Source organism: Pelophylax lessonae (genome assembly GCF_965119305.1).
Source record: "Pelophylax lessonae genome assembly, chromosome: 13".
NCBI lineage: Eukaryota > Metazoa > Chordata > Amphibia > Anura > Ranidae > Pelophylax > Pelophylax lessonae.
In genome coordinates this window covers 206,320,423-206,334,916 of record NC_138780.1, presented here as the reverse complement: position 1 = coordinate 206,334,916, position 14,494 = coordinate 206,320,423, and the positions used below count along the sequence as shown (strand labels likewise).

The window sequence follows — 14,494 nt, the reverse complement described above, 5'->3', positions numbered from 1 at the left end:
TATATGACCAGCTACAGACCCAATCATGCAGCTGGAAAACATACATTTCCTGGCATACAAGTGCTTGTCATCCCTTAGCATCTGCAAAGCCTTTTGTAAGGCGGCTGTTTGGCATATTTATGTAAGGGCAAAAGCTCTCGAGTCTGAGAATGTCAGTATGATGCAACAAAACACTTTATCTAATTACCCTGAAAGCTTTTTCTCTTCCATGACATGATGTATAGGAAGCCAGGGTGCCTTTCTAGAACGGAATGAAAGGTGACTCATCAGATCGAGTCAATAACAATTATCTTGGGGCCAAAGATTTAGAAGTGTAATTGCAGATCTTGATAATGTTAAAAGGACATAATTGCATTCATATTCTGGAGCAGAGATGGAATAGCAAAGGGATAATGAAGCAATAGAGGTTGATTTATCCTGAGTGGAGCTGAGCAGTGCACTGCAGTAGACGTGGGAGGCTGTGAAGGCAGAGGAACTACAAGTGTAACCACGCCCTTGCAGGTGGTGGTTGGGGGAAGGGGGGCAAATTATAGTTGACCTTTAATGTAAAATATGCTTCATATTTCTGAGATGGATTTTTGGACAGGAGGCACAATGGTTTGACAGATCCTTCTACAGCCGCCATGTCTTTATACAGCCACTGTAGGTTTGGAGCGCTGGATTCCAAATTATTTAACCTCCTACCAAGGAGTTAAAGGAGTCCGCATATCAGAGTGTAGTAACTCCAATGGGGCAACTCTGAGATCCATTTTAATGGGGCAACTCTGAGATCCATTTTGATGGGGCAACTCTCAGATCCACTCCATTGGGTCAACTCTCAGATCCACTCCAATGGGGAAACTCTCAGATCCACTCCAATGGGGCAAACTCTCAGATCTACTCCATTGGGAAACTCTCAAATCCACTCCATTGGGTCAACTCTCAGAACCACTCAAATGGGGCAATTCTCAGATCCACTCCAATGGGGCAACTCTCAGATCCACTCCATTGGGAAAACTCTCAGTTCCACTCCAATGGGGCAACTCTCAGATCCACCAATGAGGCAACTCTCAGATCCACTCCATTGGGTAAAACTCTCAGATCTACTCCATTGGGAAACTCTGAAATCCACTCCATTGGGTCAACTCTCAGAACCACTCAAATGGGGCAATTCTCAGATCCACTTCATTGGGGAAAACTCTCAGATCCACTCCATTGGGAAAACTCTCAGATCCACTCCAATGGGGCAACTCTCAGATCCACTCCAATGGTTAAACTCTCATATCCACTCCGTTGGGTCAGCTCTCAGATCCACTCCGTTGGAAAAACTCTCAGATCCACTCCGTTGGAAAAACTCTCAGATCCACTCCATTGGGAAAACTCTTAGATACACTCCATTGGGAAAACTCTCAGATTCACTCCATTGGGAAAACTCTCAGATTCACTCTATTGGGAAAACTCTCAGATCCACTCCAATGGGGCAACTCTCAGATCCACTCCAATGGGAAAACTCTCAGATCCACTCCGTTGGATCAACGCTCAGATCCACTCCGTTGGGTCAACTCTCAGATCCACTCTGTTGGGTCAGCTCTCAGATCCACGTTGGGTCAACACTCTGATCCACTTCATTGGGAAAACTCTCAGATCCACTCCATTGGGAAAAAAAACTCTCAGATCCACTACAATGGGGCAACTTACTCCATTGGGAAAACTCTCAGATTCACTCCAGTGGGGCAACTCTCAGATCCACGCCATTGGGAAACCTCTCAGATCCACTTCATTGAGTCAACTCTAAGATCCAATACAATGGGGCAACTCTCAGATCAAAAAGTCTGTGGTTGGTGTTTGAGACATATGGTGTCAAAGAAGGGAGTGCCAAGTGATGATTAAGTCTAAGCACGTTTATTGATCAGAAACAAAACAAGCCAATGCATTTTAATGGCTCTTAGGCTCATCCTTTCTTAGGAACAAAAATGAAATATAAAAAGTATTCCTAGTAATAAAAAAAAGTAGATTTTGTTAAAAATGTATATAAGAATATAGGATTCTAAAGTAAGCATTTTCCTGGATCCATATGACAAGGCCAAATACCTAAGTGGCATTAATGTCTCGCTAGTTATGAAATATGCTCATAGGACCTGACCAAAATTCTCAGAGAGCTGTTGACATGAAGATTCAAACATATTGATTTGTAGAAAATTGGATATACGTACTTAACTTGGCAAGCACACAAAATATACATAATAAAATGACTGGTAACAATGTAAAACAGAATGAACTACTTTGTATGCATGTGTTTTTGGCCAAAAGTATGTGGACCTCCTCCAAAGATGGAGTTGAGGGTCTCCAGTAAAGAGTTGTGGTAACAGTTTGGGGAAGAGGTAGGTAGAAGAGGTTTTCACCTTGAGCATTTCTGTAGGAGGGAGCAGCAAAGAGGACAGAACCTGCAACCTATGCTGCTAAAGTAGTTCACAACTCATACAAGGGGGTGCAAAGAACTTGTCCTGACAATAACTGTGCCCCTGTGTACAGAGCCAGCTGCAAAGACATGGAGTGATCAGTTTGGTGTGGAAGATCCCGAGTGCCCTGCACAGAGCCCTGACCTTCTCCCTACTAAACACCATCGGGATGAATTGGAACACCAAGCCAGGTCTTCTCACCCTGCATTAGTACCTGACCTCACAAATGTTCATTTAGGTGATTGGACACAAATTCCCACATACACACTCCAAAATCTTGGGAGAATCCTCAGAAAAGTAGCAGCTTTACAATAATGACCATGGGAATGGGTAACTTTATATCAGCTACCAAGGTTTTGGAATGAGATGGCTCATCCAACATGAGTGCCTGACCTCACTAATTGGCACAAGTTCCTACGGACGTTTCACAATCTTCTAGCAAGCCTTCCCAGAAGGGTGGAGGATGTTATAGCCCTAAAGCAGGGGCAACTCCATATTAATGGCCATGGTTTTGGAATGGGAAGGCTCATCCAACATGAGCACCTGACCTCACAAATGGACACAAGTTCCTACGGACGTTTCAAAATCTTGTAGCAAGCCTTCCCAGATGGGTGGGTGGAGGATGTTATAGCCCTAAAGCAGGGGCAACTCAATATTATTGGCCATGGTTTTGGGATGGAATGTCTCATCCAACATGAGTGCCTAACCTCAAAAATGGGCACAAATTCCAACAGACATGCTTCAAAACCTGCTGGACAGTCTTCCCAGAAGAGTGGAGGATGTTATTGCCCTAAATGAGACAACTCCATAATAATGGCCATGGGGGGTATTGGTGCAACTCCATATAAATGACCATGATTTTGGAATGGAATGTCTCATCCAACATGAGCACCTGACCTCACGAATGGACACAAGTTCCTACGGACATTTCAAAATCTTGTAGCAAGCCTTCCCAGATGGGTGGAGGATGTTATAGACCTAAAGGAGGGGCAACTCCATATTAATGGCCATGGTTTTGGAATGGGATGGCTCATCCAACATGTGCGCCTGACCTCACAAATGGACAAAAGTTCCTACGGATGTTTCAAAATCTTGTAGCAAGAATTCCCAGATGGGATGCCTAACGTGCTGCTTGATGTTTAAGAAATGGGGCCAATGAGTCTGTCATGGAAGGTTTCCTTTAACACCAGTTTTATCCGTGACGTTGCCTGAGCAGCAGTCTCCTAGCTTGCCGTTTATAATAGAATTAGTCAGTAAGTAGCGTTGCAGGTGAATCCGTTTTGTTGCTAATTATGAATGAGCTGCAGAGATTGGCTGTCTGTCTTTATATTAGAGCACATTATCCTGGAGAGTGAGGTATCCTTTCTGTAATTGACATTTCATAGATTTACCCTTTCATTGTACTGGGCCTCATTTATTTAACTGCTTGAAATAGGACTTTCCTGTTGTTCTCCCCCATCACCAATCAGATTTGAGATCTGAGCTTTGATTGGTTGTTTAGATACAGCTAATGGTGGCCACACACATTTTGATAAATCATTGTTTTCTTTCCCGATTGATCTCTTCTGGTGTAATCATTCTAAAGTCAACAACCTAATCAATCGATATACCACACAGGGAAGTGGATTTAATCAATAGTTAAAGGGAATCTATGGTGAAAAGTTACAATCCTATAATCCTCTCCTATTTTTGTCTTGCCTTCTCCTATTAATCTGAACCATCTTGAAGTTTTTAAAGTAATTTTAAAGGTTCGTTGGACAAAAAAAAAAGTTAAACTTACCTGCTCTGTGTAATAGTTTTGCACAGAGCAGCTCCGATCCTCCTCTTCTCAGGTCCCCCGCCGGTGCTCCTGGCTCCTCCCCCTTGACTAGTACCCCTTGCTATGGGGGCACTGGTGCATGCTGCTCTATGCGTCAATAAGACACATAGAGCTGTGCCACAGCCCCACTCTCTCCTCATTGGCTCACTGGCTGTGATTGACAGAAGTGGGTGTCAACGGGTCTGTGGTAGTGAGCCCTTATAGATCCCCAGCTCAGGATTCCCCAGGGCGCGGAGTCTAAGCCCCAGCCTGCTTCTTCACCAGGGCCCCTGATGGTGGGGATGGACTTGCAGCAGACTGGAACCAGGTCGCGGCCCCCAGGTAGGCCCAGCTGAGAATGTGGAGACCGCTGGCGTGTGCAGGGTAAACAGGAGACTATAAGGAGATCCAAGAGACAAGCCGAGGTCAGGACAGGCAGCAGACAAACGTAGACGGAGAAACAAAGCCGGGTCGGTACACAGGAGATCAGATACAATGGCCAAGGGATACACGGATGGGAGCTCAGAGAACAGCGAAGTTGCTCAAGCAAGGAACAGTGCACTGAGCATGTGTATATATAGGGAAGCATACAGGGAGGTGACCCAGGAAGTAATTGACAGGAACAGGATATAACCCATAGTGGAGCAGGCGACGCCCATAGGAAACAGAGAAGCCCAAACACCACATGTGAAGGGAGGCAAAACAGAAGCACTGCAGCAAGGAGGTAAGAATATACAGACAAAACTATAGGCTAACTTGTGACAGTGGGAGCCAATGGCTTCCACTGCTGTATCTCAGCCAGGGAGGAGAGAGAGAGAGAACCGGGACAGTCAAGGTTCCCATGCACATCGCTGGATCAAGAGGGGGCTTAGGTAAGTATTAGGGGGACTGTGGGGGCTGCTGCACTCAAAAGGTTTTTTTACCTTCATGCATAGACTGCAACCTTCAGCCTTTGCAACCACTTTAATCTTACTTTGTGAGGATCCCCACACATTGACTTCCTTGAATTCCGTGGCAGGTATTCGGTATGTTCTGTGAGTAGGCACTGCTGTGTCACACCTTTCACAGAGCCTGCTTACTGAAAGGAGAAGTTTCAGGAGGTGGAGTCAGTACAGGAATCACTGCTTTCAGGCAGCAAGGTACTATGGGATATGTAGTCCTTAGAAATTTAGGGGAAGCTGCCAGGAAGTTGTGGAAAGAGCCAGCCAGAAGACAGGCAGCACATACAAGATGAAGTGAGATCTTTCAAGTAAGGTTACGCCGATCAGCCATGATGTTATGACCACCCACCGAATATTGAGTAGGTCCCCCTTTACTGACCCATCGAGGCATGGACTCCACTACACCTCTGTAAACTGTGGTATCTGGCACCAAGCCATCAGTGGCAGATCCTTAAAGTCCTGTAAGTTGCGAAGTGGGGCCTCCATGGATTGCACTTCCCATACTACATCCTAGTGCCATCTCCCCCCAGGTAAGTGACGCACATGCATCCGGCCATCCACATAATGTAAAAGAAAATGTGATTCATAAGACTAGGCTATCTTCTTCCATTTCTCCGTGGTTAAGATCTGATGCTCACATGCCCATTGTAGGAGCTTTTGGCTGTAGGCATGGGTCAACATGGACACCCTGTCCCTGACCAGTCTGAGGCTATGCAGCCCCATACACAACAAACTGCAATGCTCTGTGTGTTCTGACACTTTTCTATTGGAACCAGCATTCACTTTTTCAGAAGAGCTCCAGTAGCTCTTCTATTGGATTGGACTACACAGGCCATGCTTCCCTCCCCACCTTCATCAACAAGCCTTCCCTCCCCACCTCCATCAATGAGCCTTCCCTCCCCACCTCCATCAATAAACCTTCCCACCCCTATCAATAAACCTTCCCTCCCACACCTTCATCAATAGGCCTTCCCTATCCACCTCCATAAATGAGCCTTCCCTCCCCACCTCCATCAATGAGCCCCCTCACCCAAACTCCTTCAATGAGCCTTCCCTCCCCACCTCCATCAATGAGCCCCCCCCCACACCTCCATCAATGAGCCCCCCCCACACCTCCATCAATGAGCCCCCCTCACACCTCCATCAGTGAGCCCCCCTCACAACTGCATCAATGAGCCTTTTCTCCCCACCTCCATCAATGAGCCTTCCCTCCCCACTTCTATCAATGAGCCTACCCCCCCTCCCTCCAACTCTATCAATGAGCCCCCCCCCCCACCTCCATCAATGAGCATTTCTTCCCTACCTCCATCAATTAACCTTCCCTTCCACCTCCATCAATGAGCCTCCCCACCTCCATCAATGAGCCCCCCCTCCTCACCTCCATCAATGAGCCCCCACACCTCCATCAATGAGCCTTCCCTCCCCACCTTCATCAATGAACCTTACCTTCTCACTTCCATCAATGAGCCTACCCCCCCCCCTCCATCAATGAGCCTTTCTTCCCCACCTCTATCAATTAACCCCTCCCCACCTCCATCAATGAGCGTCCCCCCCCCTCCATCAATGAGCGTCCCCCCCCCTCCATCAATAAGTCTTCCCACCTCCATCATTGTGTACCCCCCCCCCCCCCCAATTCCATCAATGAGCCTTACCTCCCACCTACATCAATGAACCTTGGCTGCCCATGACCTGTCACCGGTTGGCCAGTTCTCCTTCCTTGGACCACTTTTGGTCCTGACCATTGCAGACCAGGGACATCCCACAAGAGCTGCAGTTTTGGAGTTGCTCTGACCCCATTGTCTAGTACAGTGTTTTTCAACCTTTATTGTGCAAAGGCACACTTTTTTCATGAAAAAAATCACGAGGCACACCACCATTAGAAAATGTTAAAAAAATTTACGCACAGTGCAGTTGGTTTGTTTGCATCTCCGGTGAAAGTAAATCCAAATGAAATATAGCTTTCACTTTATTGCCTTGTGCCAGAGAATTTGCTTGAGCTAACCATCTTGCTTTCTTTTGATCCCCACTCATACTTGGGCTCTCATCTGGCTCCGAATTTTGTTCAGAGTCCAGTTCTTTTCTTTTCAAAAACTTGTCCATCACTGCAGTATCTCACTGTCACTCAGTACTTACTGCGCTTGTCTCCTCCAGATAGCCGCTGTCCGTCACACTCAACACTCTTCTGCGCATGTCTCCATCCAGATCCATCAGTCAGCGCTCTTCTGCTCTTCTGCTCATGTCTCCTCCAGATCCATCGGCGCTCTTCTGCTCATCTGCGATCTACTGCGATGTCTCCTCCTGTCCGCCTCCTGTCAGTGTAACAGTGACACCGGAGCTATTTATAGTCCTTAACATGAGCTTCGGATGAAATTGGAATTTTTCCCACGGCACACCAGGCAATATCTCACGGCACACTAGTGTGCCACGGCACAGTGGTTGAAAAACACTGGTCTAGTAGATACAATGTGGCCCTTGTTAAAGTCCCTGAAATCCTTACACTTGTCCATTTTTTCTGATTTAAACACGTCAACTTCAGAGACAACATGTTCACTTAACAAATCACCGGGACCGGATGGCTTGCACCCGAGGGTTCTTAAAGAGCTCAGCCAGGTGATTGCCAGACCATTATTCTTGATCTTTAAGGATAGTTTACAGATGGGTATGGTGCCAGCTGATTGGAAAAAAGCCAACGTGGTACCAATATTTAAAAAGGGGCCGAGATATATCCCGGGTAACTATAGGCCGGTCAGCCTAACATCTGTAGTCTGCAAGATTTTGGAGGGGATATTAAGGGACCACATACAAGACTTTAGTAATGAAAACTGTATTATTAGTAGCAATCAGCATGGATTTATGAAAAATCGTTCTTGCCAAACCAATCTATTAACCTTCTACGATGAAGTGAGCTGCCGCCTAGATAAAGGAAAGCCTGTGGATGTGGTGTATCTGGACTTTGCAAAGGCCTTTGACACCGTTCCCCACAAACGCTTACTGTTCAAACTAAGGAAGGTAGGTATGGACCATAAGGTGAGTACCTGGATAGAGAACTGTCTCCAGGGGAGAGTCCAGAGGGTGGTGATTAATGGGGAGTACTCGGATTGGGCGGGTGTGGAAAGTGGGGTCCCCCAGGGTTCTGTCCTGGGACCAATCCTGTTTAATTTATTCATAAATGATCTAGAGGAGAGGATATCTAGTACAATCTCAGTATTTGCAGATGATACTAAACTAGGCATGCCAATATCTTCTATGCAGGATGTGGAAACCTTACAAGCGGACCTAAACAAAATAACGGGGTGGGGGGCAACTACATGGCAGATGAGGTTTAATGTTGAAAAATGTAAAGTAATGCACTTGGGGGCCAAAAACCAGAAAGCAAGCTACTCACTAGGGGGGGGGGCGGGGGAACCTCTGGGTGAATCTAAGATGGAAAAAGACTTGGGGGTACTGGTAGACAACAGGCTTGGCAGGGGCATGCAATGCCAAGCCGCTGCAAGCAAAGCCAACAGAATATTGGGATGTATAAAAAAGGGGATTCACTCCAGAAATAAAGAGATTATTCTCCCTCTCTACAAGACTCTGGTCCGGCCACATCTGGAGTATGCTGTCCAGTTCTGGGCACCGGTCCTCAGGAAGGATGTGCTGGAACTGGAGAGAGTCCAGAGAAGGGCAACAAAAATAATTAGGGGAATGGAGGACATCAGCTATGAGGAAAGACTACAAGCACTGAACTTATTCTCTCTGGAGAAGAGACGATTGAGGGGGGATATGATATCAATGTACAAATACTGTACTGGTGACCCTAGCATAAGGAACAAACTATTCAGAGTAAGGGAATACAATAAGACACGTGGCCACTCACTAAAACTAGAGGAAAGGCGGTTTAACCTTAAAGTGCGTAGGGGGTTCTTCACTGTAAGAGCGGTAAGGATGTGGAATTCTCTTCTCAGTTGTATCAGCAGGGAGCATTGATAGTTTAAAAAAACTGTTAGATGGTCACCTTAGGGACCACAACATACAGGGGTATACAATGTACAACATACAGGGGTATACAATGTACAACATACAGGGGTATACAATGTACAACATACAGAGGTATACAATGTACAACATACAGGGGTATACAATGTACAACATACAGGGGGTATACAATGTACAACATACAGGGGTATACAATGTACAACATACAGGGGGTATACAATGTACAACATACAGGGGTATACAATGTACAACATACAGGGGGTATACAATGTACAACATACAGGGGTATACAATGTACAACATACAGGGGGTATACAATGTACAACATACAGAGGTATACAATGTACAACATACAGGGGTATACAATGTACAACATACAGGGGGTATACAATGTACAACATACAGGGGGTATACAATGTACAACATACAGAGGTATACAATGTACAACATACAGGGGTATACAATGTACAACATACAGGGGTATACAATGTACAACATACAGGGGGTATACAATGTACAACATACAGGGGGTATACAATGTACAACATACAGGGGTATACAATGTACAACATACAGGGGGTATACAATGTACAACATACAGGGGGTATACAATGTACGGTTAAAAGCAAACACACTCACACATCATAGGTTGAACTGGATGGACTGTTGTCTTTTTTCAACCTCACTAACTATGTAACTTCCCGCCTAATATATCCCGCCCACTTTCTGGTGCCATTGTAACCAGGTAATAAATGTTTTTCCCTTTTACCTGAAGGTGGTCAGAATGTAATGGCTGATCGATGTATATTGGATTGTCAGTAATAACTATTGTTAGTATTTTTATTACAATGTTGATGGTAAATAATGATAGTGTGTGATGTGACCGTATGATTCCTTTAACATACGATCCTAAATTATTGATCCCATCTCTTTTTTCATCGATGTAATCTCATAATCTGATCGAAATACGAACGCATTCATGAGCAAAGAATCTCGGTGTTGCCAATTGATGCAAAACGATCAATTTTGCGCCCTGGGCGGTCGACTCTATTTGATCAAATCTGTTTGAATGTTAGTGTAAATTGCTTTGAACAAATTTCACATTGAAGCATGTGTAGCCACCATGAGACGATTTCAGACAATTTTGACCCCGCTGGTGCGTTGTTCTGTCAGTTTGCTAACTTTATTATTATTATTTTTTCTTTTAAGCTGATTCCTATGTGGTTACCGATGATCCAATCGAACATAAAGGTGAGTGTGCAAATGGGGTCCTCTGTGACAAAAATCAAGCATCCTAAGGTGTAAGTCAGTCATAGGCTGTGATGTCTGCTAATCGTTCGGTGACAGCGTAGTCTCAGAAGACAATCAACGTTGTACACTTTCCGATGTTTATGTTGTTTTATCTCAGTGAGTGCCGCTTCACATCAGAACACGGTGCGGGAAAGGCATGTTCTGTGTGCGTTCGAACACACTGCCCTTACAATCTACGTGCGGGTGCCAATTTATTATTGCAAACGCAGTGCGCTTGCACGTAGGGCTGCACGATATTGGAAAAAAATCACATTGCGATATTTTTCCCCCCCGACTATATATATATTGCGAAATTTATACTGCACATATATATAGTAATATGGGGGAGGTGTATGCACTGTATATACTGTTGTCTATATCAGACTGAATAATAATCTAACCATCCCCCATTATATATAGATATGTATATACACACCTCCTCCATCACATTATATATAGACCCCCCCCTCACATTACACCACCCCTCCATTGTATTGCCCCCCCCTCACATATCGCTATATAGACCTCTCTGCCCCCCACCCCCCTCTTCCCGGTGTACATGGTACAGTCGCCTTCCCCCCCCCGTATTCGGTACCATCCTGGCGGCCTCGGCCCACGTGCGCTCCCTCCGCCTCTTCTGTTTGTCCCTCATGATCGGGGTGTGAAGTCGGTTCTCCCGGAGGGAGGGGGAATCTCTCTGGCTGGGGGCAGACGGAAACGCGGGAAGTGGGGGCAACGCTGGGAGTTGTAGTCCTCTCCCCTGGGCAGCTCCTTCGCACCGAAACCACACTCCCAGTCCCCACAATACACTTCCACCCCACAGCACAGCGAACCAATCACGTCGTGAGTAGCGGCACAGCGAACCAATCAGGTGTGCAGGCACACGTGATTGGTTCGCTGTGCCGCTGCTCACGGCGCGCTGCTCACCGCTTAGTCAGGAGAACTAGCTGCAGGGCAGACTGAACATGTGGGACGGATGTCAGGCTGTTTTCTTCTACCACCATTGTGAGTCCCGACTTCTCTGCCTTACATCGTATGTTCCGGCGATGTGACTATCGCCCACGCTCGCAGCATGGGCGATAGTCAATATCACATCGACTATCGTTCAGCCCTACTTGCAGGTGTCAAATCAAATGGTACCGCAGTACCATGCAATTTGGTGCAGTGCAAGCACTGCTAGGCATTCAAATGAATAGGCTGTCAAAATGCACCACTGTCAAGGTCAGGGGTCAAGCTCGGGGACCAGGAGCTATAGCAGTGTAGAGGCTCCCACCGTCCAGCTGGTCACCTTGGTGGATGATATGGGCTCACTTGAGGCGCAGGGTCTAAGCACTAACTGGTATTGACCAGAGCTCCTTATGGTGGAGATGGGTTTTGCTATGTGTTAGTACCAGGTCACAGTCCTCAAGATCGCCCCACCAGGAGCTGAGCAAGCTGGGGTCCAGTATCAGATAGGGATCAAGAAGAAGAGTAGTCAGTAAACAAGCCAAAGGTTGGTAACAAGTGGTTGCAGGTTGGGATCAAGCAGAAGAGTAGTCAGTAAACAAGCCAAAGGTTAGTAACAAGTGCTTGCAGGTTGACATCAACAGAAGCTTAGTCGAGGAACAAGCCAAAAGTTGGTAACAAGTAGTTGCAGGTTGGGATCAAGTAGAAGTGTAGTCGAGGAACAAGACAAAGGTTGGTAACAAGTGGTTGTAAGTTGGGATCAAGTAGAAGCATAATTGAGGTACAAGCCAGAGGTCAATAACAGGTGGTTACAGGTTGGAATCAAGCAGAAGCGTAGTCCGTAAACAAGCCAAAAGTTGATAACGAGTGGTTACATGTTGGCATCAAACAGAAGCATAGTCAAGGAACAAGCCAAAGGTTGGTAATGAGTGGTTGCAGGCTGGAATAAAGCAGAAATGTAGTCGAGGAACAGGCCAAAGGTCAGTAACAAGTGGTTGCAGGTTGGCAACAAGCAGAAGTGTAGTCGAGGAACAAGCCAAAGGTCGGTAACGAGTGGTTGAAGGTTGGCATCAAGCAGAAGCAAAGTCGAGAAACAAGCCAAAGGTTGGCAATGAGTGGTTGCAGGTTGGGATCAAGTAGAAGCATAGTTGACGAACAAGCCAAAAGTCGGTTAACGAGTGGTTGCAGGCTGAGATCAAGTAGAAGCATAGTCGAGGAACAAGCCAAAGGTTGGTAACAAGTGGTTGCAAGTTGGGGTCAAGCAGAAGCGTAGTCGAGGGACAAGCCAAAGACCGGTAACGAGTGGTTGAGGGTTGGAATCACGTAGAAGCATAGTTGTGGAACAAGCCAAAGGTCGGTAATGAGTGGTTGCAGGTTGGGATCAAACAGAAGCATAGTCAAGGGACAAGCCAAAGACTGGTAGCAAGTGATTGCAGGTTGGGATCAAGCAGAAGCGTAGTCTAGGGACAAGCCAAAGGTTGGTAATAAGTGGTTGCAGGTTGGGAATCACATAGAAGCGTAATTGTGGAACAAGCCAAAAGTCGGTAACGAGTGGTTGCAGGTTGGGATCAAGTAGAAGTATAGTCTAGGGACAAGCCAAAGGTTGGGAACAAGTGGTTGCAAGTTGGGATCAAGCAGAAGCTTATTCGGGGGACAAGCCAAAGGTTGGTAACAAAGGACTGCAGGTTGAAATCATGTAGAAGCGTAATCGTGGAACAAGCCAAAAGTCGGTAACGAGTGGTTGCAGTTTGGGATCAAGTAGAAGCAAAGTTGAAGGATAAGCCAAAGGTTGGTAATGAGAGGTTGCAGGTTGGGATCAAGCAGAAGTGTAGTCGAGGAACAAGCCAAAAAGTTGGCAATAAGTGGTTGTAGGTTGGGTTTTAAGCAGAAGGGTAGTTGAGGGACAAGCCAAAGTTTGGTAACAAATAAATTCATTTTGGAATCACGTAGTGCCGTAATCGTGGAACAAGCAAAAGGTCAGTAACGAGTGTTTGCAGGTTGAAATCTCATATAAACGTATTCGTGGAACAAGCCAAAGGTCGGTAACGAGTGGTTGCAGGTTGGGATCAAGCAGAAGCGTAGTTGAGGGACAAGCCAAAGGTTGGTAACAAGTGATTGCAGGCTGGGATCAAGCGGGAGCATAGTTGTGGAACAAGCCAAAGGTTGGTAACACGTATTTGCAGGTTGGGATCAAGCAGAAGTGTAGTCGAGGGACACGCCAAAGGTTGATAACAAGTGGTTGCAGGTTGGGATCAACCGGGAGCAAAGTTGAGGAACAAGCCAAAGGTCGGTAACGAGTGGTGATGAAGATACAAATGGCAGCCGGAGTGAAAAGAGTGAGATATTGGCAGTAGAGACCGCAATAATCTGGGGAACAGAAACATGCGAAGGCATGGCTTTAATAGGAAGTTCATGGGAGGAGCAAAGGGTTCAAGATTCAAGAGAAACAAGGTTCAAGGCAAGATCCCTCAAGGAATTGTCCAGGGAGCTGTCCAGCTTTCCAGGTGGCTCGGCAAGAAGAAACCTGATACCATATAACCGCACAGGAATGCATGTTTTCCCATGCATTCCCAGCGTGAACCAGCCCTAAATGAAACAGAGAGCGCACCGGTATAGCGTAAGATCCTCAAAAAATCTTTAATTGGTTAAAATAAATATTCTTTATCAGTGGCGGCTGGTGCTCCATGGGCCGGGGGGGGGGGGGGAAGCGGCAGACGGACCACACCATACCCCTCCCCCCGGACCACACCAGCCCACACACTCACCCTGGAAATGTGGAGGGCAGACAGGCAGCGGCGGAGGCTTCCCCCTCAATCTCCTGCGTCTCCTCCCTCCTCCTCCATCTTGGCCAATGGCATGGCTTCTCCTTTCGGCCAATTGGGAAACGTGTCTTCCTTATTGGCCAGGAGGAGGATCCATGTGACAATTGCGAATATTCATTTGCTATTGTCACACAACTGGGTGGGCTCTGCGCCCAGAGCCCACCCTTTTTTGAAGCCTATTAGAGCCTCTGGCTCTAATCACGTGCTTCAAAAGAAAAACCCCATTGGAATCCATGCGGGGGGGCGACGCCCCTGCGTCCCCAATGGACAGACCACCACTGT

At 46.5% G+C, this 14,494-nt stretch overlaps 1 protein-coding gene across 2 annotated transcripts in view; it reads left to right on the top strand.

Moving 5' to 3' along the window:
* Positions 1–14,494, top strand: part of UNC79 (unc-79 homolog, NALCN channel complex subunit) — a 136,476-nt gene that overhangs the window by 121,595 nt on the left and 387 nt on the right. For both annotated transcript variants that reach the window (XM_082275357.1, XM_082275356.1), the window contains one exon: positions 10,365–10,406. In XM_082275357.1, the coding sequence (XP_082131483.1) occupies positions 10,365–10,406 (42 nt within the window). The remainder of the gene's footprint in view (positions 1–10,364; positions 10,407–14,494) is intronic.